Source organism: Phodopus roborovskii, unplaced genomic scaffold (genome assembly GCF_943737965.1).
Source record: "Phodopus roborovskii unplaced genomic scaffold, PHOROB, whole genome shotgun sequence".
Taxonomy (NCBI): domain Eukaryota; kingdom Metazoa; phylum Chordata; class Mammalia; order Rodentia; family Cricetidae; genus Phodopus; species Phodopus roborovskii.
This window is the reverse complement of record NW_026126409.1, coordinates 22328934-22349759: the sequence shown is the minus strand read 5'-3', so window position 1 is coordinate 22349759 and position 20826 is coordinate 22328934. Positions and strand designations below refer to the sequence as shown.

General features: G+C 49.0%; 2 protein-coding genes across 3 annotated transcripts in view; both read right to left on the bottom strand.

Annotated features, from left to right (window-relative positions):
- Positions 1 to 20826, bottom strand: part of Erlin2 (ER lipid raft associated 2) — a 553984-nt gene that overhangs the window by 47003 nt on the left and 486155 nt on the right. The window lies entirely within an intron of this gene.
- Positions 664 to 4915, bottom strand: Znf703 (zinc finger protein 703). Its single transcript, XM_051182203.1, has 2 exons — positions 4512 to 4915; positions 664 to 3561 (listed from the first exon to the last, which is right to left on the bottom strand). Exons 1-2 carry the CDS (start codon positions 4755 to 4757, stop codon positions 2044 to 2046), a joined length of 1764 nt encoding a protein of 587 aa, XP_051038160.1. The 5' UTR covers positions 4758 to 4915; the 3' UTR covers positions 664 to 2043.

The window sequence follows — 20826 nt, the reverse complement described above, 5'->3', positions numbered from 1 at the left end:
TTCTCAGCAAATCCCAAACCCGGTTGGAGTTTTCAGAGTCTCAGGGGACCTAAGTCGCAGAGTTTGGTGGCGAGCCCCCCAAGCCTCACGGAGCAGTGTTGATCGTGTAAAGAGTCACCCCTACCCACGAACATCAAGTACAAATTCTCAGTCTTGGGGTCTGTGAAAAGTAGAGGGTGATCTCTCAGCCTGTAGCTCTCCTTATGGCCACGAGATGGCGCCAGAGGCACGTCTCTGCAAGCCCTCCCGCCGGGCTTGGGCTAAAGCTGCCGGGGAATTAGCTGTAGCCCTCCTTCCTGGTTCCCTTTCTCAGTCCACCCGCCCCGTAGCCCTTGAATTCCCGCCCAGAGGAAGATCCACTTTCACACACGCCCTTGCTCCACTTTGTCCCCAGGAAATGCCAAGGCCTTTGAAGTAACATTGGGAGCTAAACAACCAAATTGGGGGGGGGGGAGTAAAAGTTGTTTTATGTAATTTGTAATACACTGGTCAAGTTCCTCCCTCTTAAAGGACTCTTTAAACTCTTGGAATCACAGTCTCAGAAGAAAATCCTAAAGCTTAAAACAAAAACAAACAAACAAAAAACCAAACCAAAACAAGTGCAACTGCTTAGGTGTCTGGAAGTGGGACTATGGTGAGGCAAGAGAGAAACACACCACGGTGTGAATATAGCCAAGTATTCCATTTATTAACAAAATAGTCTTAGCAAGGGAGAGCTCTGTTCACCCCACGAGAGGCCCCGAAGCCCCGGCGCTGCTGCATAAGACCGGGAGGGAGGGAAGGTGTGGAGAGAAGACCCGAGTTGTCTATAATCCTAGCCAGGGCAGGAACCCTCAGAAACCCACCGCCAGCTTTGGAGATTGCTGGCTCAGGTCTGGGACAGGGCGAAGGGAGTGTTGTGATCCTAGGGCTCCCTGAGTCCCCAGCCTGCCCCCAACAGAGCTACTAAAGTTGTCTGGTCTGATGACTTTTGGGACTAGTCTGCTTTGGAGCGACCCATCAAGGGTCCCTGGGCCCTGCCCCCTCACCAGGGGAGGGTATGTGTGTGTGGGTCACAGTCCCAACTAGGGAGAGAAAAAATAATGAAGATAAAGTACTTCACAAAACATGAAGAGTGATTTCGTGCCAGCGGGGCCTTTTAAGACGTTTGGCAGGATGTGCTAGGTCCTTATCCGCTGGCAATCTGACTGCCATGGCAAGGTGTGGGCCCCTGAAGGGTCAGGAAGGTAGAATGGATGACAGGCTCTGTTGGAGGCCTTTGGGACCACTGCAGGGGGGGGGGGAAGCCTGCTGGTTGTACCTGGACCAAGCTGAGCACCTTGGAGGACCAAGGCTGTGATTTGATTTGAGGGGCCAGGGCCTAGAAGCAAGTGCTCATGTGGGGGAAAGGAGGGTTGCTGGAGAGGGCCACACACCAGCGTTCTGACTCAACAAAGCTCAAGACCTGTGGCCACCAAGGTTCCCCTCGACCCCTCAAAAATTGTTACAATCTTTTTTGTACAAAGGAAAAAAAATAATTAAAACCTCACATGGAGAGAAACAAGAGAGGATGGAAGGAAAAGGGAAGAAATGCAGTTTTAACAGTTGAGAGTCATGCAAGAGACTGCCCAAGATGGGAAAACTAAAAGTATAGAACCCCAACTCTCCCTTCATTCCTTAAAAGCAAACCAGTCCAAAAAAAAAAAAAAAAAAAAACCCACAAAAAACAAAAACAAAACAAAACAAACCCCTTAAAACATATACCTAAGGAAAATAAAATAAAAAAAAGGGAGAGGCAAGGGGATCATGTCGTTATCTGGGTGGTTAATATTATTATTTGGGGAGACAGACTTTTTGCATACCATTGACTCATGTGGGCCATTAATGCACTTATATTCCCAGCTTGTAAGCTAACATTATAGTAAATAAATACACAGTCCGGTGGGGAGGGGCTGGGCTGGATCCTGGTAGGGGTTAGCAGTAGTGGAGGTTGCAGCGTTGAGGGCAGTGGAACATGAGAGGAAGGGCTGGGTGGGGAAGGGCTGGGAGGGGCCAGAGCTGTAGTTACTGGTATCCGAGCGCAGAGGCGGAGGCTAGTCTCTGTCCATACAACGCATATGGCGAGTAGTAGGGTCCGGCTGTAGGGAGAGATGGCACTGCCAGCCCCCCAGCTGTAGATAAGTGGCTCTTGCCATAGGGGTGGTATCGGCTTAACCCCAAAGTGTGTGGACTCCGCAATGACAGCGATCCGGGGCTGCCTGGGGCGGCGGGCGGGGGGAGATGCAGATGGCAAGAGGCTGCGGCTGCAGCCGCTGCTGCAGCGCTCCCCAAGCTCGAGGCCCCAGGGTAGGCTGCCAGAAGTTTCTCTGCGCCGGGCAGGGCTGTGTGAGTCCGTAGATGGCTGAGCAGCTCCTCCGAAGTGGCAAAGCGCTTGTCGCAGGGCCCGCTGGCCGCCACCCAGTTGCAGCTGTGTGGCAGCGGTTCGTTCTGCAGCATGAAGCCATAGGTGTAGAGAGGATGGCCCGGAAGGGCAGCCTGGGCGGCGCTGGAGGAGAGCGCAGCGGGTTGCAAAGGGTGCCCGGGGTACACCAGCGGGTATCCACCGGCCTTAAGGCTGGGCCCAGTTGGATCGTGCGCGCTGCAAGTAGAGCAGCTAGAGCTGCCGAGGTGTGAGGCGCTGTGATAGCCTCCCAGGCAGTAGGGGTCACGGCATAATCCCTGCAGGAAGGAGGGCGGGGAGGCCCCGGTGAGCGGGCTGGAGCTGGGGGGCTTGCCGGGTGGCAGGCCCAGGCCCCCGGACAGCTGGCCTCCTACTAAGCCAGACTTGCTAGGATCCAGGCCAGGCACGAACTGAGACGGATAGCCGGCATAGGCGCCCACTATGGAGCCGTGGTAACCGATGCTGGAGGGCGGTAGCGGGAACACCGAGTGGCCTGGTTTGTAGGGTGACACTGGGGCCACGTGGCCGGCTCCTACCAGAGTGGAGGGCGGCTCCGACTTGCGTCCCGAAGCCGTGGCCTCCGGGCCACAGTCTCCACTGCTGCCTCGGCTCCCAGTGGCTGGTTCCGGACTCGGTTTGGCTTCCTGGTCTTTCTTGTCCAGGTCCCCGCCTCCGGCCCCGCCACCATTCTTGCAGTCTGAGTGGTGCGGGGAACCTCCTCGGGAGCCTCCAGGTGAAGACGAGTTGGACGAGGTGGAGATGGGAGCTCCGTGTGGGGGAAAGGGAGGGCAGGCGGCGCTGGGGACCCTGAAGCCCGCCTTGTCTCCAGGGGACGAGGAGGACGAAGAGGAGGTGGAGGACACTGACGAGGAGCCGCTGTCCTTGCGAGAGTCACCGCCGCCAGAGCCCTTGGAGTAGGGCTTGAAGCTGGACTTGTCCTCCGCGGGGGAGTCCCCCAGCTGCTTGAGCGAGGTGGCCGCGGAGGCGGTGCCGGGGGCGGAGCGGCCCGGGTCTTTCTCGGATCCCAGCCCGTTGGCCGCTGCGGCTACCGAGTTGAGCTTGGATGAGGGCGGTGGGTCGGGTTTGCCGATCTGCGAGCACGTCTGGGCTAGCAGTGCCAAGGGACTCTTCTTGGCATCCAGCTGCGGGAGACAGTGGCAAAGGGGAGGGAGAAGGGGGTGAGATTAAGAGACCCACTAAGCGCTCAGAGACGCAAAGCAAGGCACTGGCGTCGCCCCCCGGGGGCCTAGCGAAGAGGGTCCCCGAGGAGGAGGCCTGGCTCCGGCGGAGCAGCTGGACAGTGTGGCACTTGCGTTGTGGGTTAGTCCCTGAGTGTGTCATGGGCGCTGGCGCGCAGGAGAAACGGTTCAACGCCGGCCCTTCTGGTTAAAGGTGACTTCTGAGTCGGGGCGGTGATTTGCCTCTTTCCATCTAATCTCACTCTCTTCCTGGCCCGGGGAAAAAAACTTAAACCTCTAGTTCGGGAGAACTTCGCTTGGGACGGGTTTCTGGTGATGGCGCTCGCTCGGGGCAGGAGCGGGGAGAGGCGCCTTCGAAAAGCAGAACTGCAGTTGGCCCTATGGGTAGCCCCTCCCTCCCTTCCTCTCTCCTTTCCCTCCCTCCCTCTCTCCCTCCCTCCCGGGGAGGGCACCCAGAGAAGTGGGATGAAGAAAGACCCGGGATCGCGAGTGCTTGGGCTTTCTTCAGTGTGCCCCAACAGGCCGGGGAAGATGCGGGGAAGCCCGGGCGGCTTCCAAGGGGTGGAGGCGAGGGAGCCCCAGGAGCCTTCTCTGGACAGGGCACTGGGGCCAGAGGAAAAGTAAAGCACTCTGGGCACGACAGGCGCAAATCCAGTTCGACGGAAAACACGTAGCTCCGAAGGGCGAGTGGACAAAACCCTCCCACCCGGGAGTCTAGGGAGAACCTGGAGGGGCCTTTCGGCCCTTCGTCCCTCTTTAAGAGGTCCGCCAGCGTGGCCAGCTCCGGTCGCACTGAACTACCCGGGAGGGGGGGGCAGGGAGCAGAGGGCCATGGGCCCAGCACGGGTGGCGGAATGGGTTCAGCTCTGGGTGGGCAGCGCCCGGAGACTGACCTCAATGGGGCTGACGGGAGTGGAGGACAGCGGCTGCAGGTACTCCGGATGCAGGAGGTGACCGGTGTGAGCGCTCAGCATCTTCAGGACCCTGATAGGAAGCCGGTTCGCCTGGCGCAGGGGGTCCGCCGGGGGCAGGAGGGACACCACCGCCGGCACCGCCGGCCTCTTCCCGCCGCCGCCGCTGCCGCCGCTGCCGCTGCTTTCGGGTGTCCTTGGGTTAGATCCAGCGGGCGAATCGCTCATTTGGAGGAGGCAGCGCCACTGGGGGGGCGGGGAGGGAGGGGAAGCTCCGGGAGGCGAGCTCCCGGGGCGGGTGGGCTCGCTCCGCTGCGTCGAACGCCGTGCAGCAGTCGCTGCGCCTCGGTGCCGCCTCCCCTCCTCCACTGCCGCCGCCGCCGCCGCCGCCGCCGCCGAAGCTAAGTCCAGGCGAGCAACACAAAAACCTTCGCCTTCCGCGAGCTGCACGTCAAATAGCCGCGATCTGCAGCCACACTTCAAAGGGATCGCCGTGCCCGCCCAATCGCAGCTCTCTCTCGGACCCCGGGGCGGGGAGAACGGCGGGCGGAGGCGGGCGCCGCCGGTGGGCGGGGAGAGTCTTAAAGGGCCCTCGCCCCCCGCCGGCTCCCAGCCTTCGCCGTGCGCCGGGACTGCTCTGTCTTTCCGGGTTCTGCCGGGCTGCCCTCGGGCGCTGGGTCGTACAAGGGATGGCACTTCTGGACGCATGCTCTCCTGGTGCCCGCTGCTTTCCACCAGCGTGTGTGTGTGTGTGTGTGTGTGTGTTTTGGCAGGGGCTGTCGCCAGTGTCGTGTGTGTGTGTGTGTGTGTGTGTGTGTGTGTGTGTGTGTGTGTGTGTGTTGGCAGGGGCTGTTGCCAGGGTCCAGGGTGGGGACAGGGGTGGGGTGGGAGCTCATGAAGCCTACAATGGTCCTAGGATCCAAGCTTTTCCCGGAGGCCGCCTGGGGGCGGGCCATGCCTCGGGAGCCGGGCCCCTTCTCCAAGGAGCTTGGGCCAGTTCTCTTTCCCCCTAATTGGCCTCTCCCGGATGTGTTCACTTGGAAGCGCCGGAGCCTCGGTATCCACTATTCCCTGGGCGCCGCGTGAGCCTTCCCAACTACTCGGGGCTTGTCCAGTCAGCCTGTAAATCTGAAGGGCTTCCTTCGGGGTGAGACGGTCCAGGTGAAGAGCAGTGTTAGGGCTGAGGCGCGTCGCCTCGGAGCGCAGCTTTGAAGCTCCTGGAAGGCCCCCGGGGGGGGGGAGGAGAGGCGCAGTGAATTATAGATCATGTTTAGGTGTGTTTCAGGTTTCTTGTCCTGTTTAAAGCAGTAAAGCTTCCTCACTGTGCTGTGGCTAGCTGCTCTTTGGGTAAGGGGTAGCATCATGGAAGAAGCCAGCGTGTCCTAGCGGAGGCGGGGTGGGGGCGGTGGGGAGGAGTAGGTCTCAGCAGGGCATTACTCCAGAGATTGCTCCTCCACTGGTTTTCCCCTAGGGAAATTTCGAAATGAAACCTTTTTTTTTTATTAACAATAATAGTACCCTCTCGGATTCCACCCCCTCCCCCGCCCCGAGCTTTCCAGAAAAAGTACATATTCACACTCCGCAGAGACTTTACATAGTCATGGACCTGATCTTAAAGTTTTCAACCCTCGGGCTCAATCAGGTGACACTGGTCCTTTGTGTCCCACGTCTGGAGTGACCACTTCTGCTTGCCCTTGGTGGCCAGTGGAGGCGCGCTGGTGGCACCATTCCTTTTCAGTACCACTTTCCCAGTTCTGATTTGTCACTCTGATCATCAAGGTCTGTCTTTGTAGGTGTATTACCCTGGGACTACCTGGTTCTTCCGACTGTGTGGTGCTGATCTAGTCTTATCTCTGACTCTGGTACCAATGACTCAAGACAACTCGAGGACCCACGATTGGGGCAGGCGACTTCACAGGGACCTTCAAAGTGAGAGAATTCTCATGACCTTTATTACACTCTGGAGAGAATATGCAAGGCCACACTAGTCATCCACTAAACTCAAGCACTGCCTGGATCCACACTGCTTGGTGTATGGATTTCTTAGAAATTATCCAACTGCCCCCTCCCCTCATCTTTAATCCTTATAAAATTAGTTGAAAACCAATGGCCAGCGATGTCTTGACTCTGTTGATCTCTTCCATTATGGCAGCAAGAGGGTCATAGGAATGGAGGGGAGGAGGGCGATCTCATTTATTTTATGGTGTCAAGTTTTCCTTCTCACTCTCCCCATTAGCTCTGCTCATGCCTGTCTTTGCATTCTGACTTTATGGTCACTGCCAACATTTATCTATCTTTAAAATTCTACTCTAGGCTGGGGGTAGTGGCTCATGCTTGTAAACCCAGCACTCAGGAAGCTAGGCAGCAGGATCACATCATGAGTTTGAGGCCACCGTGGCCTACCTAGTGAATTCCAGGCCTTTTTGTGCTATAGAGTGAGAGCCCGTCTCAAAAGAAAGTCCACTGCAGGGCTACTTCAATCTCCACAGTCCTTTGGCCTTTGGGAGAAAAGAGCAGAAAAAAGTAGATTGTAGAAGGGATGTTCTTCAAGAGTTCCTCTTCAAGGAAGAGGTAGCAGACACAGATGAAGTCTCCTTGATTACTATAAGCAGTCCAGCTGCAAGAATGAGGCAAGAAATCCTTCTAGGACCTGAGCAGATGTGTGTTAGAAATGATTAATGGGAAATAAGTTAGAGGGAAAGAGTAGACAGTTAGGAATGTGGGTGGAAAGGGGGCCAGGAGGCGGCAGTAGGACAGCGGGGGTATTTGCTCTTTATTTGGAGAGTTAGAGAGATGTCAAATGAACAAAAGGAAGAGAGAAAGGATACGGACTCTGGAAGGGGGCAGGTAATCTCCCTACGAAATAATACTCTGTCCTTTTAAGACACTACAGTCAGCCTGGACAGGGATAGTGGTGATAGTGGCTGCATGCTGCCCAGGTCAGCTCTGCTTCCTCCTCCTGCACAGTGAGTAGGACACACTCCACAATGTACCAGAGGGTAGGGACACACATTGGGGTGCTGGTGAGGCAGCAGGCTTACTTTGACTGGATCTATCCAATTTTCTTCTGAGAGGAAAAAAAAAAAAACTATACTGATCTAGGCCAAAGGCCTAATTAAAACACTTGCAGATGGTTATTAAAATCACTATTTGACATTTACCTAGCAAAATTGTTACCCTGTACAGAGCACTACACTGGGCTCCAGCCGACTGAAAGGAAGGTCAGTTTTCAAAGGAATGGCTTGCCACCTGGGAGAGAATATGACTCATTAATCAACTGGGCCGTGTTTACTGAGGGCCAGCTGTGGGCAAAATGTTGTATTAGGAGTGTGGTTAAAAAGTCCCTGTAATATGTTGCAGTACAGAGCCTACAGCATAAGTCTTCGCTTGCAAAAGTGTGGCCGATGTATGGGACTTTATTTACCAGCTCTTCATTGGTTGCCCTGGGAGTGAGGAGCCATGGTTAAACAGGACAGGGTTAAGGCTGTTTAAGGCAGTTTCTATGACACTGTGGTAAAGAATGATCTGCGTGATCTGCATGCTAATCTTTGTCTTTCCTTCTGTCACACAGGATCTCACGATGTGGCTTGGACTGGGCTAGAACTCATGATGTTCCTAGCAGGGATTACAAGTGTGCTTGATTTTATGCTATGCTTTCCATTATCTTGGGATGCTGTAGGCAGCCCAGCTAGGTCTGAGAGTGAGGAATGGGTTTGCCAGTCATTTGAAGATACTGGATACCAAGAGGCATGCTGTCAACGTGACCTTGGGCGTGTTACCCTTCCTCTCCGTGCTTCCCCTTTTCCCCATGTATAAAATCTAAGAGTGGCCATCCCAGCCTCAGGAGGCCATGGGCAGGCAACACACATCACCTGTGGAGTGTTGAGACAAAGAAAGTCCCACCTAAATGATGCCTGTTATACAGTTACAGTGTACTGCCTGCATCTTAGCCTACATTGGGAATTTGGAGGAAATGGTAGCAGATCCTTCTTCAGGCTCCAGCCCAATGTATTTTTTCTTTTTGTGTCCCTCAAAAGCTTTTGAAAACAAAGAGCCTCTAGAAATTGTGAATATTTATAGATTTTTTTTCACAACTTCAATTTACATAAAATTTGCCACCCAGGAAAAAATGCCTGAGTCAGGTGGAAAGGCAAGGTGGTGGATTTGTTGTGAGGGGTTAATGGGTAGTTTTCACTCCTTGCTGGGGCCCGAATTGCCTGAATGATCACCTCTCTGCCTAACACTCAACCCTAATGGCAACAACATGAAATAATATCTCACTGGGTAACTATTTACATTTTTTTTTTTTTAAACAAGCTGTGCGGACTCTACAAAGTCTGTCCTGTAGAGAACTTGGTTTTCCTTCCCTGCGTTTAATATCTTTCAGCGGCTGGTAATTACTGCCTTGGCCAGAAGCCCTGACTTAGCGTACTCAAGGCTCTGAAGGCATTTTTCTCAGCAGCCCCACCCCAGGCTTCAGACACTGCCTGGGGCATGACGGGGTCACTAAGGACTGGTGGCAACAAACTGGCAAGAGCCAGGCCAGCCAGCCTCACAGGAAGACTACTCCATGACCTCACCATTTTGTCATTACAGGTGTCCCAGGGCATCTGCCTTTACCTGCATTTTTTTTTTTCTTACCTCCCACAGAACTGTGGGTGCATTTCTTCTTCTCACCCTCTGTGTTCTTACTGGCTAGCAGTGTTTGACCATCAAGTTACTTTGCATACACTCTTGCTTCACCCCTGCACAACCCCTGGAAATAGGTTAGCCCTAATCACAGAAGAAGACATGGGAGCCCAGAAAGGTTAAGCAGTTGGTCAAGATGGAGTGCAGAAAGTGCCTGGTGAGGAGGTTTCTCTTCTTGCTGCATTCCCTTCCTTTTCGTCTGACCCACCTCCTCTTCCATCTCTTTTACCTCCATTTGTCCTATCCCCTCCTTCCTTCTCCTTCTCTCACTCCTTCTCTTGTGATGATAGGACTCAAACCTAGGACATTGCTCGTGCTAGGCAATCTGAGATGTAACTCCAGCCTTAAGTGCATATATGAGTTTTACATATATAGGGTTCCTAATTGATATCTCACCATGAAAATTTTAAGGAAGAGTTTACAAAAACGTTGACTATATGGTTATATGAAAGGAATTCCCCCATCTCCCCCCTCACACCCCATGCAAATTTTGGAGGCAGACTCTTGCTTTATAATCCAGACTTGTCTTGAACTCACAATCCTCCTGTCTTAGCCTCGAAAGTCCTGTGTGTGTGCACACATATGTGTGCTTGAGGATTGTGTGGGAGGAAGTCAGAGAAGGATACCTTAAAGAGTTAGCTTTCTCCTTCTACCATGGCAGCCCCAAATATCAAACTCAGATTCGGCATGGCTGCAAGTGACTTTACCCACTGAATCATATCTCTGGCCCCCAAGTGAGTTCTTATGTTCCTCTGCTTACAACAAATTTCAGAGTTCTTTTGGGCAAATTTTATTATCCCTTGTGAAAGATGAAGGCAAAGGTTCTAAGAACCGATGGGAGAGTTTGAAAGCCACACAGCAAACAGTGGTGGGAGTAGGACCCTCAGTAAGTTCTTAACTCCTTCCAGGTTATTTATTAACTTCCATCACCTACATCCCTGTGTGGATGGGGGGGGGGGTGGCAATCCTTGATAAAAGGAGGGGGAATTAACTCCTTTTTCTACTTCCCCCACCAATTTCCTTTGGAGATGTGGCAGGAAGAGGGACACAAGGAAATGTAGACCACAGCTTATCTTCAAGCCTGTTCTTTTGATTCAGGCCTTTGAGCAGAGCTCTTTGAAGAAGTGTTTTCCCTTATCTCTCATCAGCTGCAGGGAGCCATACAGGCCCGGGTCAGGGGGATTCAGTAGGGTAGGTGTGCTTTTGAAGTCTTCCGTCCTTGCTTGTTCTGTCCTCATGCATGAGCCTAGGCATTTATCCTTGATTACTTTCATCCATTTACGTCTATATGTTTTTTAGAAACTCCCAGATGGATGTTGGGGGATCAGACTTAGGATCTTGCACAGGCTAGATAATTGCTCAAATCCCCAACCCTGAAACTTGCCTCACCCTTGTTAACAGCCTGCACTCCAGTTGAGATAGCAGACAGTAAGGGCTGCATATAGGGCAACATTTATTGAACACTTACTGGATGCCAGATGCTGTTCTGAGCACCTTGCATGTACTAATTCATTTATTTCTCTCAGCAAATCCATCAGGAGGGTACTATTGTTGGGCCTTTCTTATTATCTTATATGTGAATTATTCAGACCTAGAGGGTTAAACAGTTTACCAGGTTACACAACCCGGAAATGGCGGAGCTGATACTACTGTGCAAGAAGGTGGCTCCTAGGCAGCTTGTAAAGGGGGATAAAGGAAACAGCAAGACACACTGAAGACAAATTACTTTCATAATTTTCTAGAGGGTTGCTCAGCCCCCACCGGGAGTTCCCTTCAACTTGAGAAATATGGTAGAGAGGAAACTGAGGCTGAGAAAGGAGTGAAGGAAACATTCATTCATCTGTTTAATTGGATTGGATTGGTTAATTCATTGATTCATCCTCTCATTGACTTTATTGACTACTTGGTAGGTGTGGGCCTGAGGCCTCCCCAGAGGGTAAAGGCTGACAGCTGTGTGAAGCCCAGGCTCCCATCCCTCTCAGGCTCTTCCAGATCTCAGGACAGGGGCCATGCTTTTGGGCATCATGTTCTCTTATAGAATAAACAACAGAAAACCCAAGAGGCCTAATCTTAACTCCTGCTTAACATCTATGTAGTTTGAATATGAGGGTTTGGTCCTAAGGCAATGTTCAGAGACTAGATTATGAGGACAACGACTTATCAAGATATTTTAAAATGTGTGTGTGTGTGTGTGTGTGTGTGTGTGTGTATGTGTGTGTGCTACAGAGGCCAAAAGAGGGTGTCAGATCCCCTGAAACTGGGGCTACTGGTAGCTGTGAGTCATCCAATGTGGGTGGCTACAGGGAACAACTTTGGTCTTCTCCACCCCTAATCAATAGTTTTATCAGTTGATGAAGTCATAGTTCCATGTCTTTTTTTTTTTTTTTTTTTTAAGAAGGCAGAGAAGACTAGGAGGTGGAGCTTAGTTGGAGAGAGCAGGTTTCTGGAGACTCAACCCACAAGGGGTAAGATATCCTGTCCCTAGTCCATTCCTCAAACACAGCACTTCCTGCCTACCATGAGGGCAATGGCTTTGCTGTACTGCTTGTTTTCTGTCATGATGTTTGGCCTTAATTTAAACCCAGAATGAAAGAACAAAGCCACCATGCACAAAACTTTTGAACTTGTAAGGCTTCAAAATATTTTTTTCAAAATAAATCTTTCACTATTTATTTATTTATTTATTTTTTGTTGTTGTTGTTGTCACAATGATGGAATAGTGCCACTACCTCTTAAGTAACATTCATTCTCCATTCCCTCCCCCATTTGGGGACAGAATCTTGCTACATTGTCTAGGCTGACCTGGAATTTTCTTACATAGCCCAGGTTAGCCCTACAACTTTCGATCCTCTTCCCTCAATCTTTTAAGTACTGGGTTTATAGGTGTGAGCCTGATAACTGAAAGATCAATTCAGATTTTCACTAATGTTTATTAAACACTGTCTGGGGGATATCTCTCCAGGGGTGACTGGACACGGCTCACTTAAGCATAAGGGGAATCACAAGAGTGAAAGGACTCTGCAACAGGAAGAGGGACAGACATCTACACAGTGTGTTTCCTCTCGTTTTGCCTCCATGTGCTGAGTTATCAATGACTGGAGCCAATGGGAACTGATACCCAGAGAAGATCTGGGTGTGTGGCAGTTCATGTGTATCTCGGTTGTACAGAACTGATACCATCTACTTTTGACCTTTCTCATGAGATTTGGTCATGAAGGTAATGATATTTGTACAATCTTTAATCCAAATTTGTTCAGTGTGCCCCTTGCTAAGCCATCTAAGACATACAGCCCTAAACACAACCATGCAAACATATCAAATAAGAAATACCAGGTCCATGGGTGTATACCTAAGATCCTGGATTCAGGAGACAGAGACCAGAGAGTCTTGAGTTTGAGGCTGGCCTGGGCTATGAAGCAAGATCATGACCCAAAAAAAAAAAAAATAGCAAAATAGTTTCTCAGGTAATGTCTTGATTATTGCAACTAGTATCTGATAGCAAGTGAATTGCAAGATGTCAGAAAAATTCAATGAGTATTTCTTTTGATGTCCCCTCCTCCAGCCTCTGCCTGAAGAAGGACCTGAGGGGCAGGGTCTCAACCAAACCTATGTCAAAGTAGAGAGGTCATTCAGAGTATGTATGCATGTATGTATATGCTTTAATAGTGTCTTAAACTTGCTTTCTGTTGAAAAAAAGTTTTATTTACTCAAAGATGAAGTGTGTTCCTATGACACCACATCCTGAAGTTGTAAGGTGGAGGGTAAAAACCCTTTTTCTTGCCATTTGATCCCTCCCCAGTGTGTCACAGTTTTGAGTTTATTGTGATCCTTTCTAAAGCTGTGCATACATTAGCAAATACATATCTATTTGCCCCCTTATACACAAATGGAACATAGTACACAAACTTGAACTTGAAAAAATAGTGTATTTTAAAGGTCTTACAATGAGTATCTGTGTGTTATTTAACTTTCCCAGTCTCTTTCATAACGTTGTCATGTGAAGGGCCTGAGTTTATTTAACTAGTTCTCTACTGATGGATATTTAAATTTATTAAATAATAAATACATTCAGTTTGTGTTTGTGTGCATATGTATGGCTTCATGGGAGCTGAAGCAGGAAGATCAACTTGACCTCAACTTTGTCTCTTTACCTTCAGTCCTAGGCCTGGGGTCTCCTTGAGTCATTGGGCCAAAGCTCACACTTCATGATGGTGGGAAGAAGGGTCAGGGATGGTTAGGGTCTCTGGATAAATTTAACTCCAGGGAGTCTAACGTAAAATTTCAACAAGAAGCCCAACTCCTACTGAGTACACGTCTCTTGTCTGTCTGCCTTATTTGATGAAGAACTTTCTTTAGGTATCTTCAGGTACCTGTCAAGATCTGAAGTTGATAGTCAGCACAACTGCTTTATATTAAACTGTCTGCTTTCCTCATCACTTTCCTTAAATAAACCACTGTACCAAGGATTGAATATTAAGCGAATCTCCAAACAGCTGTTTTTCTATGTTCTGTTACTATAATGAAATAGTTGAGGTTAGGTAACATATACTGAAAAGAATTTCATTTACACCTATAGTATAGAGACCAGAAGACTTTAAATGACTCGGCACCGGCACTTTTCCTTACCTGCTTGCCTTACTATATGTCGTCATGGCACTAATATGTGAGAGCAGAGAGTTACATGGTTATACCAGAAGCCAACAAAGATAGGAAACCCATGAGAACTACATTAATCCCTTCTAATCATATAGTTCCAACGGCCTCTTAGATCCCGCCTCTTAAAAGTCCCATCACCATCACCCTGAGGACCCAATTCAAAGCGATAAACACTAAACCGTATCTAAAGACAATAAACCATATTGAAACCACCCCAACAGCCAGACTAGTTGAAAGCTGAGTAGAATGGGAGCCTGTCTTCCTGTGCCATATCAGAATTGAACAGGCTCCCACAGGTCTGTCCTCTATCTATGCTGTGAATTTCTCACCACTGCAGTCAAAATGCATAATGATGATTTTATTTATGACAGGAGACATGTTTTAAAACAGTTGTTTTAAAACAACTGACAGAGCTGCAAGATGGGAAACGACAAGAAAGTGCGATTTTTTTTTTTTTTGGAGAGGGGAGGGGGATGGGATGCTGGCACAGGAGAGTGGGGGTTTTCCTTATTGAAGTTGGAATTCATCCTTTATTCCTTGAACAGATAAAGAAAATCATCCCGGAAGGAAGCAGGGGTGAGTGCACTGGAAAGTGACAGGTCTCAGAGGATTGGGCAATTAGCCACTAGTTTGCTTGAACTGCCTCTTGTTGGGGCCTTTCAAAGGAGAGAACACAGTACTTTGAGAGTGTAGGGCAGCATGGGGGTCGTGTGTGTGTGTGTGTGTGTGTGTGTGTGTGTGTGTGTGTGTGTGTGAAGTCCGGCCTCATTTCTCCATGTGAATGCTGAGAACTTTAGATCTCTGTCTTCCACATGATGCTTCCCAGACTAGGCCAAGAACACAAGACAGACACCCTCAGGATGGCAAGGGAACAGTAAACAGATGGCTCATTGAGGACCCTGTGTGCTAGGGAAGAGAAATACAGCCTTTTCAGACTGTGCTTAAAGAAAAATAGCTTTCCTGGAGCCAACCAATGGGAGTTGTTTCCTCCCTATAGCCTTTCTCCCCTGAAAATTTGGGGGGAAATTACAGTGGTGCCCTTCCTGACTTAGCATTGTTTACCTCTGCAGGAGTGAAGAATAGCAAATATCAAGAATGAACTCAGGGGGAAAAAAAAGCCAGTGTCCCCATTATGATGATAAAATAAGTGAGTAAGTAAGTAAATAATTAAATAAAAATCCCTGGGGGTGGGGGTGGGTGATTGGACCCAGGGTTAGGGGAGGGATTTGAGAGATCACTCCTATGTAAGCACCTCTACCAGAACTCTGCTTCTTGTGGGCTGGGATGCCCTGGAAGCTGCTTCTCTAAGGGAAGACCTCGGCTATGGTGTGATCATGTTGAGCCAGGGCACACTCACCTAATTTGACTAGCTCATCTCCTCCCAGAAGAACTACAATTCAGCCTTGGGTGGCAAAGGCAGTAGTAGTTACATTGTGTGCTTTGGGAACCAAACTTGGCCATCTCCACTCAGACCAGGGCAGCATGGGTAATTCAGGCAGTTGGTCAGCTTCTTCCTTGCAGACACAAACTCAGACCTTAGCACACCCTCCCCCATTTCTCTCTGCAAGCAAAGCAGGAGATTCATGTCTTATACCCCAGCACTTTGTGCCAAGTAGGAGCGTGTTAATATCCCCCTCCCACCCCCTTGTGAATTGGTTTACTTAACACATCTTTTTGGAGATGTCAGCAGTTTTAATAGAGGTAATAAGTCAGGACTGCCCTTGTGTTTTATTTTTCTGCCAGTATTTAGTTAATTAAAGAATGCAAATTAAAACACCTTAATTTATATGATATCAATATCAACGCCTTAAAGCATTTGGCATAACTGTGCTGGCACGTCCCTTACATAAACTCTTCGGAGTGGTACTAATAAAAGTGGAAAGGGTTGTAAATCAAGTTCAATTTATTCATTTTTGTTTGGTATGAAAGCATATGCCAAAATTGGGTTATTTATGAGTGTGTAATAACAATAGGTATATATATATATATATATATATATATATATATATATATATATATTTTAAACAGGTTACAAATGACAAAAAAGGTTTCCAGAGGGATATGGGTTTTAATTTCAAATTATATCAAAGTACATCTAGGCTCTGATCTCTAAAATTTATATTTTTGCTTTTCCATGTGCAGCCAAAAATAGATTTAGATATCGAAAAACATATCCAATGTAAAAACATAGCACCATCCACCGGAAAGTCACCTGCAACCATTTGTGGAGCTAGAACACACACAATGCATCCTGTGTATAGGAACCGAAGGGACATAAAAAGGGCTGCTGATATGTATCTGACTTCTCAAATATTCCATTAAGAGATTACCTCACAGAGGGTTCACATTTAAATAGCATCAGAAGGGATTTGGTGTGTGGTTGCTTTCTTGGGAGCCATAGAGATGAACTACGTAAACGTGAATGAAGTGACAGACATTCACTTTTCATTTTTCCCTCTTCAGCTGATATTGCTTGCTCTGTACGGTGAAGCCAAGCCAGGGGCTTTTTGTTCAGCCCCAGAAGAGCAGTAGGCGCTTCCTGGGTACCAAGTGATAGCATGCTTCCAGTCTTTCCTTTGACAAAGATCCCTCATATAGCTGTCTCTAATCCTTCCTCATCCAACCTTCACTTCTACCTTTACTCGATAGACCTGTCTCAGTGACCAAGGTCCTGTCATCTTGCCCTCACCCCATTTGTGTCTGTCTGATTAGGCACTATTTGCAAGCTCCTAGCCCTGTGAACAGTCATAGCCACCTTAGTAACACATTCAAGACTTACCCTGACTCTGAGCATTGCCCGGTTGTATAAGCCAAACAACTGATGCGTTTTCCCTGGCCTACACCTGACAATGATGTCATTGTAGGTTTTGCCTTTGTAAGTACTATGCCCTTGATCTTTGGTACCAAGAATTCTTTGGGGTAAACCCTCTGTTTGGCTAATAAAGAACTCTAGTTGGGCCACACATACATGGTGGTCTGTAAAATTATCACCTGATGGGAAGACATTTTAGAAGGAAATTTGTGTACCTTGAAATGCCCCACCTGATCCTGAGTGACCCAAACAAATTCACTGTGGCCCTCCAGTGGCCCACACAGACAAGCTGGAGAAACAAATGGACTTTCTTCATTTTAGGACACTTAACACCCAGGGCTCTTGGTGGTTGGACAAGGGAGCCCAAGAGCGTGCTGTGGCCGTGGAGACATGCTATGCTATTCCTCAGGAGTGTACACATATGTGCTCCACATTCCCTTGTGTCTCTGTGGGCATGGCTCCATTTCTTTCCCTGATGCATGTCATCTTTAAAGCTGATCTTAATCTTTATATTTATTTATATCCCTCCTACCTCCATAAAAGATTTGAGGTCGCTTACGATTCAAAATGCAGATACTTTAAAATCTGAAGCCATTAACAGAAAAGTAAAAAGATCAGAGCCAAGTACAAAGGAGGAGGGGGAGGGAGAAGGAGAGTAATTATACCAGAGGGGGAAAAACTTAGATTAAAGAAAGCTAATGCAATTGAGAACAAAATGCAGCTCTGAACTCCCTGGTAGCTTGGTGGGCGGCTGCCAGCTCTTAAAATAACGATAGATTATTGCACCTCAAAGGCAGGTTTAGTTGTCTACTGGGGACCCACTGGCTATGAGAGCTTGGCCAGATCATTTCATCTCTCCCAGTTTCTGTTTCCTCATCAGTAAAATGAGGATTATCCCATTCCTGATAGTGCACTGGAGGGAATGAGGGTAATGGCAAGAGCAGCACCCCACAGCACACGCTGTGTGCCTGCTATGGTTCTGAGTATTTTACCTGGCTATTGTTCATCAACCCGGAGGCACATATTTCAAATTCTAGCATTTCTGACACTGACTGAATGAAAACCTAGCATTGCAGAATATTTGACAGCATTTCCCTTCTTACTGGATCTAAAATACAGTGCATCGTGGGATAGATGAAAGAGGGTATTTGTGTACTCAAGCCTCACAGAAGCTTTACAAAGTAGGTGTTGGTTTTGCCCCATTTGAGAGGCAAGAAGACTGAAGCATAGTAAATATAAATGGCTTCTCTAAGGGCCGTGGCTGGCAAGCTGCAGAGCTATTTGACTCTTACTCCATGGCTACTCTCATTGCTTTTCAATTAATTATTTCAGCAATGAACAGCACACCGAACTTTCTCTATTGGGACACGGGGGAATGCAGTGGATCAGGCATTTCAGTGACAGTACCAGTGCATGAACACATCATCATCTCAGGGTGCTGAGTGTATCAATGCAAATGAACTCACATCATGGGGCTGAGAAGGGAAAGATGATTCATTTCTCCCAGCTTTCGCCTGAGAGCTTAGACATGGGAGGAAATGCCCTTCCAGCAGGTCAGAGAGAGGTACATGATTGCCTGGCTCTGTGTCTTGTATTCTGCTTAGGATTTCAGATGAACAACCCTAGCATAGGCTCTCTCCCCAGGGTCATTTATCATATAGAGGAAGGGAGCAGGTAGGTGCTCTCAGGCAAGGCTGGAAAGTTAGCTTTAAGGCAGAGACAAAGGAAGAGACTTGGCCTCCTCAGGTCCCCTGTTCACAAGCTGGAAGGGCAGAGACACAGGAAGACCTGCAGAGGGAGAAAAGTGGAAAGGAGCTGGAGTAAGGGAACTCAGCTCCAAAATGAATGAGATGGGTTCCGGGGTGGCTCAGTGGCAGAACACCCACTTAGCACACACATGAAGAAGCCCATGGAAGTGGACTGGGAGGGGGCAGGGCAACCCAGAGGGAGGATACCTGAGTTTGAGACCCATTTGTGGAGCCTAGGAGCAAATTACCCACCTAGTCTCAGTTTCCTCATTTTGCTAATGGGCATCATAACACCCCAGTGACTTACCTGTTAAAAGAGCGATTAAGATAACAGATGTGAAAGCACTTTCCAAATGAAGTAATGCTGTGTAAATGCCAGTTGTTATCATTGTCTCTCTTTCTAGGCAAGTACCTGCTTTGTGAGCCTGGACAAGTCCCTACAGGGGAACCGAGAACACTGGTTATGGGACTTGCCCAGTTAAGGGGGCAGCCCACAGAGGAGTGTGACTTAGAGCTCAACTCCCCCCTCCCCCACTGGTATCTCACTTGCTGACCAGGTGAGAATTTTTGGTATTGCCCCAGAAGGTCCCCTCTTCTCAGGCCCTACAGTGGGGTCTAGAAGCTGACTGGGTAGAAGGGCCTTCCTTGCCTCTGACTTTGCCTACTCTGAAGTAAGGCAAGTTTAGCAGCCAATAGATCAGGACTTCATAAACCATACCAAACCCAGTCACTGCAAGGCATACACATTCTCACATTTCCCTGATAGCTTAGCTCTAAAATGTTAACCCCAGTAAAGTCTACATTATTTGAATGCTCTTCTGGACAAAATGAGAGCAGGGACAGTAATTCCACAGGCCCGACTCCAACACCCCCAGTGGATGCCTGAGACTTCAGATTCTACACATAAGTATCTGTATTAGGGTTTAATATAAACTAGGCACATAAGAGATGAACAACCAGGAATAACAAAACAGAACTGCAATAATATATAATAACAGACACTGTTTAAAATTAACGAATTGCTTATTTCTAGGATTATCCATTTAATGTTTTTAGACAGAGGCTTTCCACAGGTAAGGGATGAGGGGAAGGACCGCCTACAGGAAGAACAAGGGGTTCTCGGTGGAGGGCTGGTCTTGGCATCTAAGACCCTCTCTGTTCTGAAGGGCCTGGAAGGCTGCAGCCTGGGAACTGAGCGTGTATGTTCAAGAGGAGGGCACTGGTGCTAGCAGGGCCACGAGAAGTGGGCCCCACCTTTTCTGGCCTTCCTTCTGAAGGAGAAGGAAGGAGGAAGTGGGAGGAGAAGGAGGAGGGAAAGGAAGGACCCTGAGAAGCTTAAAGAAAAAAAAAAAGTGTTAAATAAGACGGAGGAAGTAGAGGAAGGAGGAGAAAGCAGTGAAACACAGCCTGCCTTGGCAACAAGGGGAGAACAAAGTAGCCATTTGCACATGGAGGATGCCCCCCGGAGGGACCTTTCCGTAGAGGGGCACATCACCCACTCCTCTACATCGCTAGCCTTTCTGGAAGATGCAGGGCTTTCCGAGCAGGGCCTGCCTTTTCTGGCAGCAGACAAAAGGCCATTTCTGAGTTACACAGAAAATGTGTTACTTTGCCAGAGGGTCGGTTAAGGGCTGCCTGGGCCAATCCTGGTCCAGCATAGGGCTGGCGGAGGGGGCCTGTCAGTCACTAGGAGCCCGGTGTGAAAGGGGCCCCTTGTCAACTTCCCTTGCCTTTGAAGTGACTGGGATGGAGGTGCTCAATTAAAAGCCCATCAGTCTGTAAGTAAATCAACGCCTATCAGGCTTGTCACATCAAACAAACGATTATTACCCCAGCCCGCCCACCCCATTAATCTGGCTGTTCCCTCTTGACGGCTCAGGGTCAGGGCGGTGTAAATCCTGTACTGGATTCCAGCCACCTGGATCGGGATGAAAGCGTTGGTGCAACACACCATGCTCTAGGGCATTTCCCAGGGCCCCTGGAGGGAGGGCTGAGGAGGCACAGGAGATGGTGAGTGAAGACTCTCCAAAACATGGGGCCATGGGAAGACACATAAGACACCAGGGAGACAGAGAGAGATGGAAAAGGGATACTACAGTAAGAGATCCCAGAGGAAGAGTGTTGAGACAGGTGCAATGGACTCAGCTCAGTAGGGTGGATGCCTACATTTCCAGAAGACAAGGTGTTCTGGGTGAAATTCTTAGACCCTAGGTTCTGAGTCCCAAGTTAGAACGTAGATTCAAGATTAAGGTGATTTTCTTCACTTCTCCTCAAGGGTCACTTGGTCAAGGGAAAGAAAGATGGTGGAGAGGGTACAGGAAAGAGGTCCATTCCTCGTGTCAGGCATCAGAACTGGCCCGGGTAGGACCCAACGTCATATGAACAAGACACA

Coding starts and splice junctions, on each gene's coding strand:
- Znf703 (XM_051182203.1), bottom strand. CDS start 4,757: ATGAGCGATTCGCCCGCTGGATCTAACCCAAGGACACCCGAAAGCAGC. Junction 3,562..4,511: donor CTCCCGTCAGCCCCATTGAG/GTCAGTCTCCGG, acceptor TGTCTCCCGCAG/CTGGATGCCAAGAAGAGTCC.